Source organism: Clavelina lepadiformis, chromosome 6 (genome assembly GCF_947623445.1).
Source record: "Clavelina lepadiformis chromosome 6, kaClaLepa1.1, whole genome shotgun sequence".
Lineage (NCBI taxonomy): Eukaryota > Metazoa > Chordata > Ascidiacea > Aplousobranchia > Clavelinidae > Clavelina > Clavelina lepadiformis.
In genome coordinates, this window is record NC_135245.1 from 16,467,952 (window position 1) to 16,492,519 (window position 24,568).

At 36.3% G+C, this 24,568-nt stretch overlaps 3 protein-coding genes across 6 annotated transcripts; 2 read left to right on the forward strand and 1 right to left on the reverse strand.

Moving 5' to 3' along the window:
• Positions 1–1,871: 1,871 nt before the first annotated feature.
• On the reverse strand, positions 1,872–5,095 carry LOC143463121 (uncharacterized). Of its 3 annotated transcripts, none has more exons than XM_076961499.1 (8): positions 4,613–5,095; positions 4,324–4,443; positions 4,161–4,244; positions 3,853–3,946; positions 3,423–3,752; positions 3,137–3,265; positions 2,751–2,859; positions 1,872–2,513 (listed from the first exon to the last, which is right to left on the reverse strand). In XM_076961499.1, the coding sequence occupies exons 1-8, from the start codon at positions 4,946–4,948 to the stop codon at positions 2,399–2,401; spliced, it is 1,317 nt and encodes a 438-aa protein (XP_076817614.1). In that variant the 5' UTR covers positions 4,949–5,095; the 3' UTR covers positions 1,872–2,398. The 3 variants fall into 3 exon arrangements, with proteins under 3 accessions (XP_076817614.1, XP_076817615.1, XP_076817616.1); XM_076961500.1 differs by having other exon boundaries at positions 3,137–3,193; positions 4,613–5,092; XM_076961501.1 differs by lacking the exon at positions 3,137–3,265 and having other exon boundaries at positions 4,613–5,089.
• A 5,002-nt stretch (positions 5,096–10,097) lies between these two features.
• Positions 10,098–13,588, forward strand: LOC143463286 (uncharacterized). The gene is made up of 7 exons (XM_076961729.1): positions 10,098–10,273; positions 10,555–10,632; positions 10,984–11,191; positions 11,612–11,744; positions 12,194–12,285; positions 12,671–12,853; positions 13,377–13,588. Exons 1-7 carry the CDS (start codon positions 10,181–10,183, stop codon positions 13,424–13,426), a joined length of 837 nt encoding a protein of 278 aa, XP_076817844.1. The 5' UTR covers positions 10,098–10,180; the 3' UTR covers positions 13,427–13,588.
• Positions 13,589–16,085: 2,497 nt separating this feature from the next.
• LOC143463208 (uncharacterized) lies at positions 16,086–22,740 on the forward strand. Of its 2 annotated transcripts, none has more exons than XM_076961619.1 (13): positions 16,086–16,591; positions 16,665–16,739; positions 16,855–16,958; positions 18,970–19,142; positions 19,353–19,603; positions 19,680–19,801; positions 20,173–20,330; positions 20,575–20,824; positions 20,927–21,221; positions 21,299–21,488; positions 21,581–21,755; positions 21,848–22,031; positions 22,190–22,740. In XM_076961619.1, the coding sequence occupies exons 1-13, from the start codon at positions 16,477–16,479 to the stop codon at positions 22,339–22,341; spliced, it is 2,244 nt and encodes a 747-aa protein (XP_076817734.1). In that variant the 5' UTR covers positions 16,086–16,476; the 3' UTR covers positions 22,342–22,740. The 2 variants fall into 2 exon arrangements, with proteins under 2 accessions (XP_076817734.1, XP_076817735.1); XM_076961620.1 differs by having other exon boundaries at positions 20,173–20,303.
• Positions 22,741–24,568: the final 1,828 nt, after the last annotated feature.

Sequence of the window (24,568 nt, forward strand, 5' to 3'; positions counted from 1 at the left end):
ATAGTTTCAACAAACAAAGTGCCTTTTATATTCATTGCGCCTTTATTGAAATGGACACGGAATTACGCCAATGACCAATAAGAGTCCTTTAAAATCATAATTTTATGCTTAGTGCTTATACTATTGATCACACCTTTTATGAATTTAGCCAAACAGGACTCTGTACTGTTAAATTAGAGAACTGACCAAAGAAACGGCCAAATGAACAAAACTGTGGTTGATTCAATTTTGTCATGGCCGAGACGTTAAAACAGGCCAAATTTACAAAATTCTTCATGAACTGGCCAACCTGGCAACCCTGCATGCTAACGGAGCAGCTGCCATTAGTTAGTTATGATTTAACAATTGCCACGTAAACCTTTTGCGGATTTTTATGTTAAGTAATAATAATATAATAATGGCTTAAGCGGGGTTCTATTAATGGTTTAATGCCAGCGATACTGCGGTCGTGGTCTGAATACGGTAGCTATCGTGTAATTGAAATACAATGCCATATCTTTCAATAGAAAGATTATGTGGACCACGTTTAAGTGGTTGTTAAGTGGGTTTCAACATTCAACAGCATATTAAATATCGTCGGGAATGTGAAATATCAATCACTACAAAGGTTAAAAAAATGTTCTGTAGTTTCTCAGATTCCTTACTTTGTTAAAATAGTATTGCCTAATAAATCCTTGTTATTGTCCTAATGAATTTCTTAAATGTTAAATTATTATTGCCTTAACTGTAAAGCTGTGTTTTGTCTTGATTCTGGTCCCCGAGGTAGCTCGCTCGATGTCGCTATTGAACAGCAGATTTTTGCAAATTTAGAAGCTCGCATAATGGAAATGTCAGTCAAAGTCGCTACTTACAACGCTATTGTTATTTTTTGTTCACGAGCATATTCCTTTTGTGTTTTTACGGTTAACAGCGTAAACTTCCTTCTACACTGTTAATGGCGAATATTAAAACGATGCGAAAGTCCGAACGCGGCAGAGTACTTCGTAGTTCGTACAGCGCCTATCTAACTCCATTTTGATGCTGATGTTACGCTGCTGCTCAATGCTAAATGGCAACCCGGCACCGAGCAAAGTAGTAACATGACCTTAACGTTTCCTTGAGTACATATCAATGTAAGTATCAACGTTGGCATCCGTTCATTTGTTGCTAGCTTTTATTTTTGTCTTAACTTAACATATTTGAGTTTAGTGGCGGCCGTGCTAAACTTCTATCGTTCTAGCACCCATGTAGCCTAATTTACTTCTTGCCGCTTTTCCCGGTCAACAGTTGTTTGTGAGCGTATTTGTTTTACCAGTCTACAACATAATAATTTAGCACCATAATTTTTCGCTCCCAGCAGTCAACGGCGAACAATAAACAATACCATGACATTTAATTAAAGCGAAATTCGTCATTTTACGATAGCGCAGGTCACGGGCAGCAGAACCATACCACTTGACCAGCAACAGAAATTGTGCGATGCAAAATCCAAGACTGTCAAAGATGTTTTCATCAACTAACGTTTTGAAAGTAGTTGTTTGATGTTAGACATGGCTTGACGTACCTTTATGCTAATTCTATTTTACAGTTTTCACACATACAGTATTTAAACACTGTAGTATACCTAAATAATTTTAAATACTGCGAATGTCACATGCAAATATAACATAGTTTTCCAAGGTAGCAGCGTTTTGTTTTTGCAAAACAACGATAAACGCAGGTTTGAAATTAATATAGTGAAAGATTTAAGAAATTATACAAAACGTTAGCACCGAAAAGCAACTATTTTATTGAAGAATTTTGAAAATATTTATCAAAAATCATTTAACAAGTTTTGACCAATCTTTGTTAAGACGAAGTAATAATATTCCATCAATTGGTTCAAGGTCACGCCGAGCAACTTTTCTTCACCTTCGATTTTACTTGAATTACATACAAAAATATTTACATTGGTACAAAAATAACAGCTATATCATACAAAAATAACTTCATGCGCAAAGAAACGCTTCAAAACACCTTAGTAAGCAACTATTTAATCTAATTTATACAAAACAAACAGAAAAAACTGGGCAAGCAAACCATAAGAGGTAAGGTATGGACGGATTTTAAAATTTACAGTAACATTCAGCAGCATCGCAGGATAAGCAAAACGTAGCATCTAACAATATTGAAATATACAGCAGTGACAATTGAAATTGGCATTCACAATATCTTACAAAATTTGGTCAGTACGTCTAGAATTCATAGCAAACTAACAAGTATACCAGATGCACGCATATTGCATATATAAATCAAGAATAGAAACCAGAATTGTAGTGCCAATATACAAAATTTTGAGAGACTATAATGAGGTGCTGTACCATTATATATGCATAATATTAATAAAATCTGAACTCAAACGACAGAGAAAAAGCACGTTTTAAATGCTGTAAAGCTTTGCTTGATCTTGCATATCTGATGATGTCATTTCACCAAAAATTTCTGGATTTTGCTTCATTACAGCAAGTATTTGATCCAGTTGATGTTGCTGAACCCTGGAAATTTTTTTAACATTATTGTTGTACATACATATAACGTCATGTTCATTTGTGTTCACGTTAAACAGTGTAATGAAATAATTTCCAAAATAGGAAGACAATGTTTGTTACCAAACAATTACCATCTCCATTATTCATAACGGATAATTTCATATTCCAGCCAACATATGGCCACATTTTGCACTGAAACAAGAAAATGGTCAAAAATCGAGCCAAGCAAACAAAGATATTCACCTTTTCTCATTTTCCAGCTGTTCCTCTGTTAATGTTTTTGAAGCCTGTGACAACTGTGTCAAACTAGAGGTATCGATACTACTTGATTTTAGAAGAGATATTTCTTGGTCTGTGGAAATTAAACAAATATTTGTTTTCTTTCTTATGCAAAAAAGCAGGTGTAAATGCCTTTAAAAAGTACAGAAACCCAAAGAAATAAATTAGTTCAGTGGCTGGTTTTCAAAACTGTGTAGTATTACTTCAATTGTTGGAAAAAAGTCAAATACTTTGAAAAATAATTGTTTTAACAAAAAACAGTACTATATCGTTTGCGTTTGCAGTTGAAAAAATTAAAATTTAAAATGAGACAAGTATGTTGCTTGAAACTGCAGCTTTAACTGTCTTACCCAATTGCATTTTCAATTCACCAAGGGCTTCTACTCTGGCTTTTCTAGTTAAGTAATCTGACACCAACTCACATCCAGACATAAACAAATCATTAGAAGTACAAACAGTCAAACAATGAGTAACATTGTCTGTGATACAAATATTGCCCGACTGTAAAAAGTTCTCAGACTAATCAATGTAGGGGACCTAAAATCAGCTAAATACCTCCTGCCTCAACGGAAAAGCTAAAGATGATAACAAAACTGCTGCAACAATCTTTAATAAAATCTTTTCTACTCAACTTACGATGAACATTCTCATCTTTATTGATCATTTCACTTGCCAACTCTACATCACCATGGGCTAAATTTTTTGCCAAAGAATGTGAAGGGTGCCTTGTAACGTTTTCCTGTCTGTTACTCTTAGCTGCACGTTCCTTGCATAGTTCCACTGGCAATACACTCTGCCCTTCACCAGCAATTTTCTCCTTAACTTCAGCTACACTGCTGATAGAATCAGCAACATCGTTTTCATCACAGTTCTCCACTAGTCTTAACAAAAGTTCCAAACCAACTTCGCTCAAGGCCGTTGCCAGAATGTTCTCTACCAGTTTACTCGGGGAACTGCATTGCTTTGCTGCAATATTGCATTGATTACACCACATTACTTTATGGTAACCAAATACTTTGTCTTCTGCGATGATTAATGGTAAGTGACTGACCAGGTTATAAATTACCTTCGTATCCTTCAGCAACTGTGTCATGCTGTTCATCCAAAGTTTCATTGAGGATGCTCAAATCCAACATTTCTGCTTCAATGTCAGCCATTGCCTAAAATATCAGACACTTTTTTAAAAGAAACTGCAACAAGCACATCAGTCGTGTTTTAAAGTACATCAAACATACTCGACTAGACGCATGCATATATATATGAGTCTGCATTTAATGAAGACAAACTTTATTATCAGTTCATTCGTATCACGGATATGTATATTATTTGAGTATAAAAATATTATCTATGAGCAAAACATTCTGTGCAACTAACTTGTGGACTCATGGCAGTGTCCTCATCCAATTCTTCATCGTTTGCTAATTCAATATTTTCTGGAAGCAGATCCAACAAATCTACCTTGAAAATAAATTCCCAAACACAAATCACCATCTCGTATCTGGAATATAGTGTAATGACCATGCAATGCGTGCCTGACCTCTTGATCTTCTTCTTCAAGCACACCGGTGAGCGGACTATCCTTCACATGAACACCTTTAGTTTCAAGTGGAATGCACAAAGGTTCTCCCTTGCCAAGAATCGGTACATTCTTCTGATACTGTTTATATACATTACAGCATGTTAATTTCAGTCAAAATTTTATCTTTATGTGTTATAGATGCAACCTTTTGCTGGCAAGTTGCACAATTAAGCTGCAAATTATGTAGCACTTTTGATGCAATATCAGTGAAAAATTAAAACATGAGCAGCAATACAAGAGTTTTCACCTCTTCAGTGTTTTTACCAACTTTCACAGATGGCTCTCCTGATCCAAACTCAGTATTGGGCGGTTCATAGTTGTGCAAAATCCAAGCACATCGCATCACTTCATTTAAGTGTTCAGCAGAACATCCAAAAGGAGTTGCTTGGTCACCTGCAGCGAAGTTTTTTCTTGGTTGTTTTTCTGGTAGAGGAGTTTTCACTTTTACCTTCGGAACTTGTTTCTTCTTTGAGGCAGAAAAAAATGTATAGCGAGTTACTAGTATGACCAGTACAGCCAGCAATAGGGTATTTAGGCCACCGAGCAGGTAGACATAATCGTATACCCAATTCAAGCTCATCATTTACAACAGAGAAATTTGTTAATTGTAAGACAGGATAAACTGCAAAAAGAGATGATTAGTTAATTGTAATAATTTTTTAAAATATAGCTTCTTGAGTAACAGCAAAAACATGATGGGTAATAAATCTAACAGGTTACTTGTACACAAAGATTTTCAAGGGGGTGAAATTTGCAAATTTCTTACATACTCAAAAACTCAAATATATACTTGAATTTGTTATGCATTTGCAAGTGGGTCTACAATTTCCATCATTGTTAAGTATGAGCGTTCGAACAAAATCTTGCCATTCAAAAAATGGTGACCGTAAAACGAAGGGTGTCTATTGACATCTACATAGCAGATGACTTTTTTGCAAACTTTTCAAGTCGGGCGCTACTGGTCGGACTGCAATTTTTGTTTTTTCAGCAAGATCTTGAGTGCACCAAAGAAGTGTGAACTCATGCCCGGACTGCATTGTTTGCAGCATACTGCGTGGTAGAGACAAAATTAAAATTTTTGTAATGTGCAGTTGGCCAATTTTTTTATTAGTTTCGGAACTAAACTGAATGGATACGACTTAGACCTAGTCTACTTCTGATGCCTTTTACCGCCGTGCATTTGTAGGCGCGGCCAAAACATGCATTACTCTGCATGCATGAGATTTTAGGCTAATTTTGCCAAATCCAACAGCTCTGTATCATGAATATATTTCCAAAACTCGACAAAAAATGCAGTTCAAAACTTTAGAACAAGCCCCTTTACAGGTTCTATAGCCTAAAACCTGCAATAAATCACGTAAAAATGCATAAAAACTGTTTCCACATTTAAATACATATGCAAAAGTAAAGAAAAAACGATTGGTTAAATGTACCTAAAGTGCACCACTAAGTCATATAAAAAAATGCACTTTTATTCTTGCTTAACTGGCTAGTAGGCTACAGGAGGACTGGAAAGTTTGTATAATGTACCGAAAAAAATTGGTAATTTTCTGGGACAGAATTGACGTTTCGCCTTTTGTTATAAGAATTAAGCACTGGTAAATTTATAAATCCAATTTTTGGGGGCCATTGACCTTTTTATGATTTTTGGCTTTTCGCATTTCCTTGTTTGGACTACTTTGTATTTTATCGTTTATTTTTTGCCATTAACTGTGTGGGGCGAAAGTTACGATGCTAACCGTTGTAGTTATAGCACAATAAAACACATGCTTATGAACGGTTAACGAGCAGAAAAAGTGGAAAAGCCCAAAGGCTTAAAACATGCAAGATAGCTATAACACAATTGTGCTATAAGATTGTACGTTCGCATGGCCAACCAACTCACAAAATAATTCCTACGGTACACTACTTGTCAGCTATAGTTTATAAAAAAACAAATATGTATTAGGATGGTATAAGACGTTTCAAAATTGGGGTCTAATGCAAAAATGCACAACCAGATGACGTCACAATTTGAGTAGGTGAGGTTTACCGGTCTAGTATGCAAAGGCATCCTGTGGTTGTGCACTTCTGCACTAGACCCCAAAGTTGTTGTATTTGGCCTTACAAAATCGTAGTGTACAACGTTTTAAAAGTGTGAATAACAAATTGGCAGATATTATACTATACCGTAAATATGAGAATATATTTTTTTCCAAGACGTTTTAAAGCAGCATTTTGGGGCATAAAAACACCAAATTTTCACGCTTTACACATTTTGGGAGAAGTGGAGTGTGGACAAACACAGGAATTTTAGACATAGCTTTTAAAAACGTTTGGCCCCTGCTCAACAAAATCCTAAATACACCACTGATTATAAGTATTACGTTGACTGGCGCAGAACAAATTATGGTGTCAGTCTACATTAATTCATGGATACGGTAATTATCGTGTTTATCAACCGACGCACTGAAAGCAAACTTTCCTATCTGCGAAAAGGATATAGTTCAGTAAATACAGAGGCCAGGCTGCCAAAGGGAAAAGTTTGGCATAAGGGTTTGCAATGCTACTTTTGTTCTTTATTTATTTGTGATAAATCAAGAAGTGATCTCGAAAAACTCTGCCATGCAACTGACCAGCTTACAGACAGCAAGCTTAATGTAATCCTAACTGTACGCTGCAGTATTGCCAAAGATAGTTAGGTAGTACCATACTCTGTACCGAAGGATTCAATAAATGGCCGCTCATTTTAAACCTATTGGCCAGGCCTAAGATTTAGAAAAGCTCGTTTAAAGGTACCGGGATTTTCTACCTCTGGCAAGCTAGCAAACTGTGTTTGATGGACACTGTTCGCTAACTTTTTAAAAATAAGTGGGCGAACAAAAAAAATGAAAATGGGTTAACTTCTTTTACTAAACTGAAAAAAGGAAATCCCGAAAATGAAAGGATCTAAAATTACAATTTTGGGCAGAAACCTCACACAATGACCTACACTCCTACAGTATACATAAAATGCAAGATAACTCCTATTTTTGGACAATTGTTCGATCGTTTTGGCTGGTCATTTTTTGTTATTTTTATGGTGGGCTGTGTTACCTGGTAAAGGGCAAGTTGTGGAGAAAAGTTTCATCAAGCTTGCCGGCCTGTAGGTTCGAAATCACTCCAGCATAACCATTTTCTCTTTCTTATTGTAATGGGTGATATAAAGTCTTCACCAAGTAACGCCCCATTGTCTTGTATAGACGCTAACATATTTACTCAAAAGAAAATTAAAACATTTTTCCGCTGATTATGTTTGAAGGATACAAAAAAGCCATAATACGATGTCATTACCATGCAAAACTCTAAAAGCTGGTTGACGATGATATTTTAGTCTTGATAAGATTAGATTAAACAATTTTTACAGATTTAAATTTACGCATCTCTTCTGGGCCAACAATAAGAATTTGCCGCAATCAAGCTTGGAAAATAATTGGCCTATAAACAAATGTCTTTCGCAAAGAACTATTTTTTCCATTCTAGAAAACTTAAAGTGAACATAAAACACCTAAAGATTTAAAAAAATTATCGCTGTCGAGTGATATTTATCAAATCATTCGACTTGACTTGATTAAGTTCTCCCCAAAGAGCTTGGCTAAACCTAAACGCTGTTATACCCACATACGGGACAAAGTATTTCGGTAGTTTAGTCTAATTTGATTGATAAACTCTTGTCACCCACTTGTCTATTTAGCCAACAGCGCTAGCCATTCAGCAGTGGCGTAAATCATCGCAAAGAACAGAAATATCACAATGACACAAAGGCAAGCAAACCGCACTTACGTCATTGTCCAATTTAAATATGTTGACGCTTGGTTGACAGAATCATCGATAAGTTTTATTCCTTATCAACGGGCGAGATCAACGTCCAGACCTAAACCGTACCAAAACGCCAAATATACACTACAGACGATACGAAAAATACTATTGTTAACAATTAACTTACTTCGTTGTAAGGAATTTGCCAAATGTCGTGCACTGTGGCAACTATAAGGTCAGAGGTACGTATAAGCTTTATATAACTAGTTTTTCTTGAACTTGAGGTAAAACTAAAAATTAGAAAATTTACTCTATGCTAATAAAATTACAAGGTTTGTATTTTTCGGCAAAATACTTGCTTGCTTTGTTCATAAATTTTAAATGAAGTCCGTTTATAGTTAAAGTGACATGTAGGTTATGTAGAACGTGAGGCAACACGAGATTAAAAAGCCTGACCTTTAAAAAATCCCTCTATACAAGCATTAGATTTTAAAATCCAAAGCAGGGTTGAGAAAGGGCATAGGCCTATGAAATTGAAATAGCGCTATGAATGGTATTGTCCAGTAATGTCCATGGGACATTTCTTTCTATATCTAATTTCCATTCCATGGTATCCCTAATTAATTATTGATATAAAGTAGGTTGCATTGTTATTGTATTATATCCAAAATTTAACTCCAACGTCAGTATGTATGCGAGTAAACTTATGTAAAACTCAGATTTTTATTTTCTGCCTATGAAGTTATGCATTTTCTGTTATCGAACAAAGATTTTAAATATATACCTATATGTGGAGCGAAAATGGAAAATCCAAACAAAATTTTCTAGATTTTAATTATGTCTCAGTACACTAAACAAACACTGTTCACGGCACAAAATCCATTTCCACTGTTCCATTCCATTTCAAATGACAAAACGCATATCGGAGTTATCGTTCTCATGAGCAGCCCTGTTTATACAAGTTAAGAACGTTAAAATGTCACATCGCTATTTTAGATTTATCTCACCTTATAACGCATGCGAACGTTATGTAACGTTACCAAATCATGACATTTTTATAAGGTAACACAGCAAGAGGTACGCCTAAGTATCAGCAATCGTTTTATTTTTAGCGGTAATCAGTCTATAGATATTTGTAAACGCCTCCTAGCAGCAATTTTTGACGTATTTACGTAATACTAATGAGCAAAATATATTTTTTTGTAATGTAGTCATATCTGATAATCTTCAATTGGTTGGCAGTTATACATCATAGCTCCCGCTGCGTGAAATTTGTAAAAATTTAAATTTTTTTGCTCGAGTAATCACAGCTTAATTGACTGTAGGTAATCGAGAACGTACAATTATAATAGCACATTAAACTTGCTCCTTCTGCGTAACGAAATGATCACACTTATATATCAACGTCATATAGAGCCTACATGCATTTTAATTGATGATATTAACCAAAAACGTTGATTGACAGCACGATTTCAGCTTAAAAGTTGTTTACGGGAAACCCAGCCCTTTATCACTGCTCAAACAACTCAAAATCTTTTCTCGTTTGCCCTCGGGACTCGAACTGAAAAAAAGTATCAGCGTTGAGAAAGCTTACGAATGCAAATTTAGTATAAATTTCCTCGTATTAAACGAATAATTTTAGAAACACTTCTATAAACGTGATTCATAACATAAGAGCCGTGTGCAGAATGCAGATATTCGTCAACTCTGGTTAGACTTTAGACTGTCGCAATGCGTACAGGAAAAGACTGAGATTGAAATATCATATTTCGCGAACGTTTTCACGTAGTTTTAGTTTTTAAAGGGAAATAAGTTCGAAGGGAAGTCAAATTCTTTTACGTAAATGTTGTAGACTGCACGTAATGTTACGTATAGCGTATGTATTTTCGTGCGATGTGTCGTGTTTTGTTGAGTTACATATAAGTGAAGCACGTGTGAATCTCTTTCAAAGTAATCTTAGGAACTCGTTCATTAGATCTTATTAATAGTATACTGTATTAGGTTCAGATATTGTAGCTAGCTGTTTAATTAAATCAAAATGAAACAAGTCATCATAGTAACTTTGTTGACGATTGTTGGAACTAGTTTATCATTGCCGATCTTTGCTGTGAACGATGTTGAAGTAAAACAGGTAAGACGTAAACACTTTTAAAAAATGACAATTAAAACCTTTGTGAAATTGTAGTAAAAATAAATTAAAACTATTATCACTTTTGGAGGTAACGTTGGATGTAGATTGAAGGTTTTTTCAACTGTGCTGCAAACCGTGTGATGACAAAATATTTCAATATTTAGAGTTTAGCGTCAAATCGCACTTTTGTTTTAGCATTGAACTGAAAAGTATGCAAATGCGCAAAATCTGTCGAAACGTTTTGTTACTGTAACGTTTAACTTGACTACTTTTGATTACAGGCGGGTGAGTACATGCTGCGGGTGACGTTTAGGTCAATGGACACAGCTGATTTGTACATAATCGCCGTTACGGAGACAGTGAGTTTATGGCTTAGTGATGGAAGGCAAACTGACATATATCACAACTGTCCATAAATTAATATTAGAGGAATAAAAATAAAATCATGCTCTTCATGCAAAAGTCTATGCGCAGTATCATAGCGTACCTGCTATTATACAAATCCAGTTTGCTTGGACGAAATGTTTACCTTAAACACAATCAGCTGCAGTTTCACCTTGTTTAATTAGTTATATGCTTTGTAACTTTTGCAATTATAACTTTTTTAATCAATAACTTTGAAACTAAAGTGCAAAAACAACATATTTGCAAGGGGAATACGAAAGCAATTAACATAAATATTCATTTATTTTCTTTGAATATATTCATAGCATCCTGGAGAATATGATCAAGGAATGCAAGCTCATATCATTACGCCGAATGACCTCCGGGATATTGATGACAAAGAAATTACCATTCTTATGGATGTAAACCTGCTGCCTAGAACAAGTTATGATGTCACCGTTCGAGGGCAGAAAATCTCTGATACTACCGAACTTGTTGAAGTTGGTGTTAGTCGGGGAAGCTTTGTTTCAAAAGGTGAGTGTAGCAAACTTTGCATGAAAACTTCCAAGTGTCGGCGAGAAAATAACTTTCAGATATAGCATGGCATATACTTCTAACGCCTTCTAACGCTTGCAAAAATTACTCTTCGACGTCACTCGACATCTTGAACAAAAATTCATATCCACGATAATGTTTCATGCCCAAACGTCACGAGTCATAATGAACTACATTAGAATTCTATTTCAGTACTTTGGTGCTGGTACCAAGCTGAGTCAGAGTCTTACGTCATCAATGATGTTTAGAAGTGATGCAGTGATAGAATTTTAGTGCATGCCGCTTTGCTACACGCAGACCGCAGTTCCGATAAGCGGCAAGATATACAAAGCTTGTTGTTTTAGACAAACCCTCGGGGCAAGAAAGCAAACATTTTTAGCTTGTAAAACATTTTTTAAGGTTGCGACACTGGATTATACTGTGAATCAGCCACGTTAGGAAGCGCCCAATGCTTTCTTGCTGAGTGGAGATGCGACGGGAAGATGGACTGTGCTGACGGCATGGATGAACACTTGTGCCATTCGGAGAACAAGTATGTGTCGAAAACAAATGACTTAATGTCAAAAGAAATACAACTTTATAGGTACACGACCGAAAAAAAAAGTCAAAAACAAATTTACTGTACAAAATCTCTACACTTGGGCATAAACAAAAAGTGGTAGAGATGATATAAACACAATGAAGTGACCGTGACAAGCAAAAAATTCACACCATAAACTGCTTTAGTTTTTATATAATTTTACCCCGATATAAAAATAACAGCATATCAATAATTTCGTTAGCCGGCGACGTAGTACTGAGTAGTTATGTTTCGATAGCTAATGTTAATGTTTAAAACGTAACCTGTGCTGCCGTAGATAACGAGATGTATTAAGTAGAAAAATCTTGTTCGCTATTTTTTGACTGGCATATTTCAGTGTGTTTGTACTTATTTCTTTGACCTTTATGATATAATTTACTTTTGATTTTACCGTTATCCAGCGAAACCATCACTGATGATAACCAGCGTTCTAAAGTGCCAGACTGCGTGAAAAAATTACAAGCTGTATCGCTTTGGCTGCAGGAAAATCCAAGTTAGTCACTGATGTTTCATAACTACACCGATTTAGACTCAATTTCGTACGCCTTACCTTTACCGCTTTATACATACAGTTAATAGTATCTGACGTAATATGCAGTATTTAAGAGTGTCAAATGATTGTGATAGATATTAAACTTATGAAACAGTTTTGTGCAATGTACATGCACCATGTGTTGGAAATTTTAAGCACACTCTTATGTTCAGTCGTGCGTAGCCGACATGTGATCGTTGACCTTGCGATTGACGAAACGTGTTAATTGGACGATTTATAACTTCTCGTGACAAAACAATGAATTTTTCGAGCTGTTATTAGGAAATGCAGAATTTTAAAGACATGGGATTTAATACTTAAATAATTTCAAATACATGTTCTCTAGGCGCAGATTTCACAGATATCCAGGTCCCAAATTGCGACCAAGACGGATTTTATTCAGCCATGCAGTGCCACGAAAATAAAGGATTTATTTACACTTGCTACTGCGTTGATATAAATGGAGCTCCTCTTGGTGAACCTGTAAATAACGCTAATCCGTTTCAATTCGAAGATCACTGCAGAACGCGTAAGTACAGGCCTTTAGTATATACTGTATCTATAGCAAGACCGCATGCATCTTTCAGTAAATGCAATGACCACCGATCTCAATGATCGTGCCTCGTATAAACCACTTCCATGTATGGTATTGCCTGCAGTGGCGTTTGCATCAAACTGCAACAATTGTAAACTACGAAAGTGCTTTTCTCTTTTACATGTTAATCTAACCTGAAAGTTTCCGTATCACCAATTTTAAGCGCTAGTCTACTTTTAATATCTTACACCCAACCTAACCTCAGATCCTTAAGTTTAATCTTACTATAGTGGACAAGATTATAAACACTATTTTGCGTATTGTTTCGGTAATACTTCACTGGTGGGATTATAGAACTAGCCTTTACTTGTTTACAGCTGTATGGAACAAAAAAACCTGCAATTCCTTTTTCACTTGATTTAAAGTTTTTACGTTTTTCTTATGATAGCGATTGATAGCGAGATTGTTTAACTAAAATTTGTTGCAATCGAAAAAGAATATTGTTCTTGTTTCTTAGTTCGTGGGGAAGAAATCGGTAATATCGGAACTGATGAAGACTTTTACTGAACAACAGAAAAGAAAAAGTTATTTTTGTGAATTAACGTCAATTAATTAATCTCGAAATAAATTCGGGAAAAACTAAGTTCCATTTTACCGTTTCAACATCACTTCAGCAGTGCCTGTAGTCTATTTTTTGTTGCAATACACCAATAAACGGAATTAAATCAATTATTTCTTTATACCAAATGGAATTTAAGATCATGAACAAGTTGTGGCGAGGATGTTTTGTGGCAGACTCTTTTAGGTTATGTTGTATGAGAGTACATTTCTGTTGGCAACTTCTTGAAGTAGCCATTAAATCACGGTAAGATTGTCCAGAAGTTTGTTTTCTTTTAACAATGTTAAGTCAAAATCATTGTTAGGCTCAAAATGTTTTTAATCAGTTTCCTTTCCAAGTTTTACTTAAATTGTCATGAATCTTGGATAACGACCAAAACAGTGCAATCACCAGTGCAGGCTTCAGGAATACGATTTTGAAGAAGAGTTTGTGGTGAAACAGATTAAAAACATTACTATATACTAAAATTAGATTAGATGCGTTGTATTGAAATCCCTTTATAATCTAAATCTTTAAATTTTAACGCCCTACAGCCTACTTTTTCGAATTGAGAAATTAAAAATGTAATGGTATGGACACGTCACCAGAATGTCCCAAAAAACACTTGCAATACAAGTTGTGCTTGCCACGCTGATCGATAAAATACCAAACGGCCGATCAAGAACAAGGTGGTACAATCAAATACGATTTAATTGTTATGACCATACAAACTTTTCTTTCGCGTGATGGAGCTGTGGAAACATGTCAAAGGGGAAAGTGTATTTTGATAATGTCTTTTACATTTACATATTTTTACAAAAATTATTTGGAGAATACTAAAAGTGTTAAACATGCCAACACGACTTCTCCTGCACTTCTGTTTAAGACATTTGCTCCAAAACTTTGTCCGAAAAGTTTTGTTAGGAGATGCTTTCATTTTGGCCTGCTTCTTTAGGTTACTATAACCATTAGGTAGAATTATTTAATGTTAAGCAACGTAGCTAAGATGTAAGACTCAATATTGCCACATATACCCCGTTTCCATGTCTATTTATCAGGCCTATGGTGCTGGGCCTTACTTTTCATGTATGGAAGTGACGTAATTTAGGTAGACATAGTATGCTAGGCCCGAACTGCGTCGTCATCGGGCCTACAACAACCTTTGGCTCAACGGCAAGGTCTAGTGTTTGTGGCCAAGCCGTAGGGTGATTTCAAATCACCAGATATCTGTAGTTTCAGTGTGTGACCACTGACTAACATATGACTTCAAGTAAGTTAAGGGCAAACAACATGCTATACTATTAAACTGCATCTACATGTCGTGCCATTATATTAAATGCTGCTTTATTTGAAAACGCTTCCCAGAGTGAGTTCAAAGTATTTCGAAGAGTTCAGCTTGAATTACCACTTTATGCTAAGTACAACTTCAATGAAAAACTGGAGCGCGTATATTACTTTTCATTTAACCGCAGACACTCTAAAATGCTCTCCCGTTATGACAGCAGTTCCCGGGCAACTGGGCGTGACATAGTTTCGCTAATATATTTCTGAAGCAAAATGTAACCAAATGGTATTCTGAACTTTTTGTCAGGTTTTCAAAAATAAATGTGTACAAATTGTAAAAAAAGTAGCTGCCAATTTGCTCTATGCTGCTGTTGTTACACAAATATTTTTCATATTTTTGCGAACATGTATAACGGATAAATCTGTCTTAGCTCTCTTCACCAAGCTACTCGTATTTTCAGAAGAACTGAACGTAGGCCTGCTGTAAAGCTGGTTTCGTCAACCCTAATATATTAACCAACAGGATTGGCAGAAATGACCATATAGGAGACAAAAAACGAATGGTGTTAAAAATCCACAAACGTAGACAATAAACACGGAAACAGTGAAACAACCACAGCACCGCTTACCCAATATTCAGTCTATACTCTATAGAGTTAGCATACCATGCAATAAATGAGTATGTAAGTAGAGAAACATCGTCATGGGCGAACCGAGAATATGTAAGCTTTATAAAGATCAAACAGGTGAGACGCAGGTCAAATTTTAACAAACATTGTTTATTTAACAAAGATATGAACCACATGAACTATTTGTAAGAAACCATGCCATTGATAAAGCGCCTAATAAGTCATGATATGTGCATTTGTCCAAAAGGCAAACTAACGAAGTGACGTGAAGTCATCCACACTATATTATATAATATGCCCTCTATGCACGTAACGCGCTGGAAAACTATTTGTGTGTGTTTGTGGGTGTTAGGTATAAATTGGCTGGACTAACATAATCTGCTTAACACCAGGTGTGTTTATCCATAGGCAATAACTCATTTTAAGGTGAGTAACCCGTAAACCAGGCAGCTATGTTCCTAATTGAAACAAAGATATGACTGGTGGAAGCACGAATAAAGTGCTCCCAAACTTTTTCTTTCACCGCTAAGCAACTATATTACGCTGTCTAACAGCAAATACCTAATAAGCATGACGTAATCTTTCCCGGCCTAGGACGTCATGCGGGGACTCAGGCGGCTGAAAGCGGCATTGTCGTTCGAAAATGAAATGGTCTTAGCGAAAAAGGCAAAGTTAAACACCCGTTTTTCTCCGGCCTCCTTTCCTTGCAAACGATAGATTATTCCATGTCGATAGGTCACTGGGATTAGCAAATAATAAGCACTCGATCAATATGCAATAACAGCAGAGGTAGTTTACAGATCTGCCAGCGGTTATTGCGTATGCTATCATATATACCGGATCTTTGACAAATAGAGAAGCCCCTGATTTAGCAGATTCTAGTTATTTTATACAGTAAATTGCAAGACACTCAATCAATAGTAATAATAAGCAGAAAAATGACAGTGTTGCCAAGCGGGCGAGTAGAAAATCTTTTAATTAACGAAGCGAAAAGGAGATGTCCGTTGTTGTTTGAAAAGCAAACCATTTAAGTACCATCCGCGACCAGGCGACTTCAAGTTGAGTTTGTTGAGTATAATCTTTTGAATTAAGACGAAAAGTGCAATATGCTTCGGACGCATTTGTGTATTTTACTGAAAGTGATTTCCTTAATACTGTTCGTGAGTGGCAGTGAAGGCCAAGATTCCACTTACTACAGCAACTATTACAACTATGACCTCGGTAGGTATTCAGTAGGGAAAATAGATAGCAAAATAAACGATCTTATAAGGCACGTGATACGATTTCTTTCCAGGAGACACCGCCGGTGAAGATCAAGATAAAAATGAGGAAGAAAACCATGAAGTCCAGTCAGAGGAGAATCCAGAACGTATTTACTTTTATATTATATAACCAGAACGTAAAATGACTTTTATGTTGCAGAAATAATTGCCTGTCAAAATAGACGTTTCAATAATGCCAGCTTTTTAAATATTTTTCTGCAGTAAGTTTGAACGGCAATTTTCGAGTACTGTGCACTGGTGACCAAATTGTCTTGACAATTTTACGGCAAGCACTTCCAGAAAGTCTAGAAATACATATCCCAAAGGTTGGTACCCAGAAAACTTAAGTTCAAAGAAAAGTATAAGAATAGAGAATAACCATATACATAAATCTATATGAGCATATGGCGGTAACTGAAAGGTGTGAAAATCATTGCCAAACCTTTCAAATCACTTCTGTATATATAATTACTATAAGTGGATTAACGAGCGAAAGTTTATTTAGGAAGCGTTCCGTGTGTATAAATCATGAATTAGCAAAGCTTGCGTCCGAAAACGTTGGATTTGCGTTCTTATGAACCTCGTTTGTCATTAGACTCATTACACTCAATGTATGTGGTACTTTTATGATAAGAGATTCTCTTGTATAAGTGAAGCCAGAAGGGCTTCAAGATTAATTTGGGTTTTGAAAACAAAATCCACTTTTTTAAAATCTTCATTCATCTTCGGCTTACCGGTATATCCCAACTCCAACAAAGTTATCCTGTCAAAGGTAAATTACATCAAATGCGGTTTTAAAGCGTAAAGACGAAAAGAACAGAGAAATGGTTTAGAAAATCGCTTTGTCAGAAATGAAAGCACTAAAATATAGATTGACTGTCAGAATTCTGACGCATATTATCTATAAATACAAACTTGTCAGACAAACGCAATCTCTTTTGAACACACTCACAAAACATTCTTTGATTCAAACGTATTCAGTCTCAATTAAATCCCGTGATGTTTACTCAATCATTCCATTGTTAAAACTCTGTCTGCTACTGTCCCGTGTTTGATGTGGTTCAGTGGCAAACTCTATCAAACCGCATTATTAATACCGTATTTATTGTCTCTGCTAGTGATCCGACTTCAAGCGCCAATTCGCAGACAATTTCATTATTTCTGTATTTTGCAGAATAAACGTGGTGTCGGGTTATATTCTTATGGGTGGTCGTTTTGTAATTTCGACCGAAGCTCAGTTTACAATCTATAAAGATTTTATCACTTGAAATGATAAAACGTTCAGCCAAAAAGCTTTCTTAAAATCACGTTTCACGGGGTGTGAAATGAAACGGCTTCGATGCTTTCATCTCATCACGGGATTTTCGCTATGACGAGAAAAACAATTGTTTTGTTTTGTTTAAACCCAAGCAGACTCGAGAATGTCTTAACATCTGCGCATTTAAACTGATGTACAAGGACATACCTTAAAATAAAGAACGTTTTAAAGCAGCACCTTCTTGTGTGAGATAATTAATCAAAGTATGGAGCAGTAATGCAAGGAATTTCGTGGGAGCAAACAGAAATTATTCACCAAGAATAAAAAAGATTACCAAAAGCTACACTGACTTGAACTTGGTCTGATGATTATACTACCAGTATTGACATAACAGCCCAATTTATAGGCAAGCAATAAAGAGAAATGAAACATAGCTTTCTGTTGTAAAAACAGTGAAACTTCAACGCTTTACTATCAGCTTACCAGAAGAGCCGTAAAGTGAAAACAGTGAATTTTTTTTCAACTTTAAACGTATAAATTTTCTTCTTTATCCATCGTGGTAATCCTGTTCCTTGTGTGAATTGCCTCCAGATTAAACGACTTAAAAAAATGGTGTTAAATGTTAAACGATTAAAATCTCTTTTAGCCGGATTTACTTTTGGATAAGTTTCAACCTCAATGGCACCTGAGTAGCTCAGTTTACAACGGTTCATTTGCAAGAAACAAAGATCAGCCAGAAATGTCATTGAACTTGCAAATTACGCAAGACTTGAACAATGCACTAACTTACTTTCGAAAAATGCTCGCGTTAAGCCAAAACAAACAACAGATTACCACTTGGGAGGCTGATAAATGATTTACAGTATAATGTGCTATCAAAACACACGGCATTCTTGGCCCGAGAAAAGAATTTTTACTTCTTTTAAATGCGAGGGAAAAATCTTCTAAGTTAAGAATTTAATAGCATTTAAGAACATAGAACCGAATGTCACCATGAAGCTCATTTTGAAATGCATAATGGTTTCAAAGATGAAGCATTCAACTTTGCTACAAAGTCGCAATATGTTTGTGCTCCACAGAAAATGGTCTCCGCAAAGGACTGCTTTCGATACAACCTCGGGAACACGGTCGTCACATACCAAGTGAACCGGACATGTGCGGATCTAATCACCCTACAGCATGTCGGATCAAGCAGGTTTTTTCGTCATCGCGCGCTTCTGAAACACAAAAGATTAACTGTCAGTAGCAGCAAGTATGCCAAGGGTGATATAAAATAAATCTATAGGTTTTGTGAAATTTAAGACATACTACTTGTGCATAAAATCTGGTGGAATTATTCACCGTATTGCGGCTATTCCCTGACAAATTAGAAACGCCGGTACAGTGACACTTCGTAATTGACGCAGCCGGCTTATTCCTACAAGTACTTTGTCTTTAACGTATCTTCTGCTCTTGATAACAGTCCCTACTCCGTTGTCTACACGATTGTCATGGAATGCGAACAATTTGGATCTGTTGGTGGAAATGGCAGTTTCATTTTTACGAGCGATGATCGCATAAGGGCAGAAAGACGCATTTTCGAACACAGAATAGCGACTGGCAGCATGATTAATAACTGCAAAAGCGAAAATTGTCCCTACGGCGGCAGTTGTTTGGATGAAAATGAAGTGGATGGTTATTATTGCATCTGTGCGTACTCCGATGACTGTCAATGTAAGTTCAATGCTAATCATAGATTCTTTGCTGCAAGATCATTGCTAATTATTTAACTTTGTCAAAATTTGTCTAGTGAAATGTCCAAAAGAATACTACGGTTGTGATCGAGGGAATACGTCTAACCCGGGACAGCAGCAATTGCAGTGTATTAGGAATGGCTGGTTATGCGATAAGCGATTCGATTGCAAACTGAAGGTATTTTTTATGGTGAATTAAACCTGACAGCCGGGCAGATAAACGTAATTTATGGCACGTGTGAAAACGTCCAGCGTTATGACGTAATTCAGCTTATCGCGTTTGCCCTCAAAGCGACTTTGCGCCCAAGTAGGTGGCTTTCTCGAACGATTTATAAATAGCTTGGATTGTCAGCAGACAAAGATTATAAAACCCATCCATTAAACTCCGTTATAGATAAGCTGCTACTGACCAGGATAAAAAATAAAGTTTAAGATGATACTTGGTTAGAGCAAAATATACAGCTTAGTGTAACAATACGTCATTTAAATTCTCAGTGATAATATGAGGTTGACAAAGATTTTGATATTTCCTACCCACTTTACGTTTAGGACGATGAGTCCCACTGCGTGGAAACCTGGTCCACCTGGGGACCTTGGTCAAAATGCAAAGGTGGGTGCGAAGGGGGGAAGCAAACACGTCAAAGAGTATGTGACGTCGCTTTTACACCTGATCCTGAAAGGTGCAAAATTCACAAAAACGCACTTGGGTATGTGCAAGTTGCATGTTTCACTGCTTACCGTACAAATTAATATAGGAAAATCTGCTCTATCAATTGACACCATGCAACAATACTTCAGAATACACAATAATTTAACTTAAGCCTATTTCCAAAGTAGCTCGTTAACACTGCACGCTTCATAATTTTCAATACAAAGTAGGCCTACAACGAAAAGTATATCCGTCTCCTATATCGTTCTTCATGTTCCATTCTTTTTGACTGATGCTATCAGATGCAGCCGAAGATGTGTTGACAAAGGACAAATTGAACGCGAAAATAGAACTTGCAAAATAGTTGGTTGTCCAACTGTACAATGCAGTCATCACCACATGGTTGCAGTAATTCCCCGAAATGGAGACATGACTGACCAGGAAATTCACGACAGAATACAAATTGGAAAAGATCAACAATGTCAGCCAACCTACAACGATACTCACCTTATATTTGTTATTTATCTCCACAAATGCAATACTACATGGAAGGTTTGTCAAGTTTAATCAAGATGATCACGCTTCTGTGATAAAGCTTGATCAAGGCTTGTGTACGGTATTAATATTGCTAAAATATCCTGGTGCACTTTCCAGGTCGATGGAGAAGACATCATTTATCAAAACGAAATTAGGTTTCTTCCAAAATTGGACCAATCAAGTATAATAGTTCGCGATTTCGGCAAAATCTATGCCGTCACTTGTCGGTTTAATCGCCGCCACAAGGTGGTGATAGGTCACAAAAGAGATGGGTTTGGAATAGGTGAAGTTGCTGCTTTGACATTCAACGAAGATGATGATAAAAAGTGGGTTGGAATGGAACAGAACGAGCCGGTTGATTATTTTGCTTCTGGCGACGGCGAGTTCGATTTCAAGATGGATTTGTATAAAAGTTGGTCTCTTAACTAACAGTTTCGTGCTACGTAGTTCTTATGTCGCAGATGTAACTTTGTTGGAATATTCTTGTAGGCGACAACTTCCAAGAACCTTACACTCGCAGTGACTACCCTCTCCGCAAGCCATTACGCGAACAACTGTTTGTCGCTGTTCAGTTTCAATCAATAGATGAAACAGTAGCTCTCCATATCGAAAGATGTCGCGCAACTCCACATGCCTTGCAAAAGGATCTTCTTAACTCTTATACTTTTATCGAAAACGGGTAAATAATAATAATTTAATACGAAGGTCCGACATCAAATCACGCATTTCAAGTTAGATAACTAGAAATTTTAAAGCCACGCTACGTCGCAGATGTGCCGTGGATGAAACCGTACGCTTTTTTAAAAGCAAACAGTCGGCGAAATTTAGAACCTTTTCTATTGAAGCATTCAAGTTTAACGACGCCACCAAGCCACATATTTTCATTCAATGTGATGTCATAGTTTGTGAACTGGATGATTCTGACTGTCAACCAGATTGCGGTGAGGTAAGGTCTGGAAATGTTAATCGTGTACCAACGATGCAAATAGCAAGCGCGGTATTTTGTCGCAAGTTTTCCACAACATCCCTTTTCTACAGAACCATAGTGGATCTCGCGAGAAGCGATCATTTGCTGGTGGTTTGCAGCCAATCGACGACGAACCAACGTACGGTCACGTGATACAAGGGCCAATCATAGTAGTCGATTCAAATGTTGAAAGTGGCCTCTGGGAAAATGACAAGCTTTTATATCAACGTGCACCTCAGGACGTCTTAACTACAGGTGCTAGGCTTTGCTTTTACACAAGATTCAGCAGTTAGCCTACATACCAGTCAGTGTCTCTAAACATCTGTAAAAACTGCAGCGTATTGATGCAGATTCTGACGTGTTTAATGCTGAACAAACTTACGTTAATAACTAACTTAAGAAAGTATTTGTAGATGCGACACCTGACGCCTCCGACAGTGCAACTGGGTCTCCATCGGTTCTATTTGTGTATTACGCATTAGGCGGCCTGGCATGCATCAGCTTTGGAGTTTTTATCGGTATTTTAGCAAACCGGAAATTTCGAAGTTCGCCAACGGCAGTTTGAATTGCATCTTATTCATAGGATTGAATCTTTAATCAAGTTTTAATTTAAACCCATTCTGTAAGTTGACTAATGATAATATCAAAGAAGTTTCTATTTGATACAAAGAATGCGACATATTTCTAACGTATTGACAAAACCAACAAACAAGTCTTGTGTATAACACTCTGCTGACCGAATATCGTCGATATCTGAAACATGTTGGTTTTATTAATGAACTGTGAACATCTCTGCACGCGTTTGTTGTAGGCCTAATATTTGCAACAGCTTGGTACGGCAAAACTAACTTTCTTGAAGTTATAATTTTACTTTTAAAAACTACACAAACCTGACGACAGAACAAAGTTGCTCCCGGAAGATGTTTTTTATCGTCCGTCTTATAATACAATTTGTAACTCTGAAGTGATTTGCGTCAGAACACGATTTGCAGTAGCACTTTCTTCAGCTTTGGTTATTTTGAAAAAAAAAAAGAATAAATGTGCATATAACAACGCCAGTAAAACTGCAGCTTCAAACATTTAACAATCCTTACAAAGATGTGTGTGATACGCTTTTCGATTACAGCTCATCAAAAAGAAAATATCAAGTGTGTTAAATGTCTTTATTATATAGCATTTGAACAATCTTATGTTGACCACTGAAGTATAGGTGAAGTTGACCCACGGCCAATATCCAATCGTGAAAGACCAAAACGAATTCCACGTATTTATTTCCCACAATGCATCCTGGCAGCAATGTTAGTTGCATCTCATTAAAAGTAAAACTTACAGCGTTATAACACAAAATGTACTTTTTACTCGAAAAAGTAAATTTATTGAAGTTAGTTTGTAAGGCTGCAGCTTTATTAATAGAAATTAGTACGCAATCAGTTTGTGCAGTGCAGTAGCCTACGCCTTTTTTCTAGTAAAAGTGTTGTAGCTTCAAAATAAACTAAAAAGTTATTAGGGACATTTAAAAAACCCAGTATGTTATAGTCAGGGTTGCCATCGGCCTGGACTAAAAAATAAGGACGATTAGGAAACGAATAAAGAATACTACCTTAAACAGTGTACAACAGGAGAAGGCAATCAATGTTCCCAACAAAAAAAAGGAACACTATTTGCATGTTCTTAATTTTGGTATCTCATTTATACAAAATGATATACTAAAGGTGTCGAAATGCCCAAAATAGGAACCTCTGTCCGAAAAATAAGACAAAATAAGGACGCAAGTCCCAAATAAGCACGTTTCTTAGAAATAAGTACAAGGGAATTTTCTAAGACACAGACCTTCAAAATAATGACGGTATGGCAACCGTGGTTATAGTTGACTCACAGGCTGTCGTCCTAGTTGACTCGTTGAACAAATACATGCGAAGACGCATGGACAATAGCAAACCCAAAGAAAATGGATTCAGTGTTTGTGCAATGTTTAAAACTTTTGCTGCCCGGTCAGAAAGAGTTCCTATACGTGGAGGTATTGGTAGATTGGCGCATCTTGATTGTACAGACACGAAATTTGACATAGTTTGCCACTACTACGGTCACGTATTTATGCCATAAAGATTATAGATTTTAAGCTACATCGACTTTCCTTAAAAACTGCATGAGGAGTAATAAAATACATTTATTTTATTTATGTGTTAAAAATGAGTTGATCATTCCACAGCGTGAGTCAATTAACTCTCAACATCATGTTAATTGACTCAATTCAGTAACAATTTTAAAGTCTCTCAAGTTTTGCATCGTCAATATAACCCTGAAAAACGCCATATCGACTTAGAGAAAAGGTCTCCTTGTTTGCGGTGTGAGTTTCAGCTTGAAAGAAAGAAAATTAAGTGTGGGTTTTCCGTTACCATGCAGGGTAGTTTAAGCTATTGCTAGAAAATCTATGAACACTGACCAGCTATAAGTAACAACCGATGCATGAAGATACTTTTAATGATTTTTCAAATGAATTATATCGATTCTTGTCAAGCTTTTAATTTAGCGTTAGTAAGAGCAGAAAATGGCTAAGAACAGAAAAAGTTTTGAAAACGAAAAAAAAGCTGAAAGGCTGTAATGGAAATGTAGGACTTGCTGACATTATATGATTCTGGTTAAGTTATAGCGTCGGTCAATTCAATCTATGTACCATTCAAACCAGGACGAATATATTTATACTGTATCAGTATCACGTATCGTGGTTATGAATGCGCACCTATACAGAGATGTAATAGATATATAGATATATACATCTATATATAGATGTA

Excerpts from the sequence above, each read along its gene's own strand:
- LOC143463121 (XM_076961499.1), bottom strand. The coding sequence starts at position 4,948 with ATGATGAGCTTGAATTGGGTATACGATTATGTCTACCTGCTCGGTGGC. Across the intron at positions 3,266-3,422 it reads TAAAGATGAGAATGTTCATC|ACAATGTTACTCATTGTTTG; the intron begins GTAAGTTGAGTA and ends TTTGTATCACAG. Across the intron at positions 2,514-2,750 it reads CAGCTGGAAAATGAGAAAAG|GGTTCAGCAACATCAACTGG; the intron begins GTGAATATCTTT and ends AAAAATTTCCAG.
- LOC143463208 (XM_076961619.1), top strand. The coding sequence starts at position 16,477 with ATGCTTCGGACGCATTTGTGTATTTTACTGAAAGTGATTTCCTTAATA. Across the intron at positions 20,331-20,574 it reads ATTCACAAAAACGCACTTGG|ATGCAGCCGAAGATGTGTTG; the intron begins GTATGTGCAAGT and ends TGATGCTATCAG. Across the intron at positions 22,032-22,189 it reads TCAGGACGTCTTAACTACAG|ATGCGACACCTGACGCCTCC; the intron begins GTGCTAGGCTTT and ends AAGTATTTGTAG.
- LOC143463286 (XM_076961729.1), top strand. The coding sequence starts at position 10,181 with ATGAAACAAGTCATCATAGTAACTTTGTTGACGATTGTTGGAACTAGT. Across the intron at positions 11,192-11,611 it reads GGGAAGCTTTGTTTCAAAAG|GTTGCGACACTGGATTATAC; the intron begins GTGAGTGTAGCA and ends ACATTTTTTAAG. Across the intron at positions 12,854-13,376 it reads CGAAGATCACTGCAGAACGC|TTCGTGGGGAAGAAATCGGT; the intron begins GTAAGTACAGGC and ends CTTGTTTCTTAG.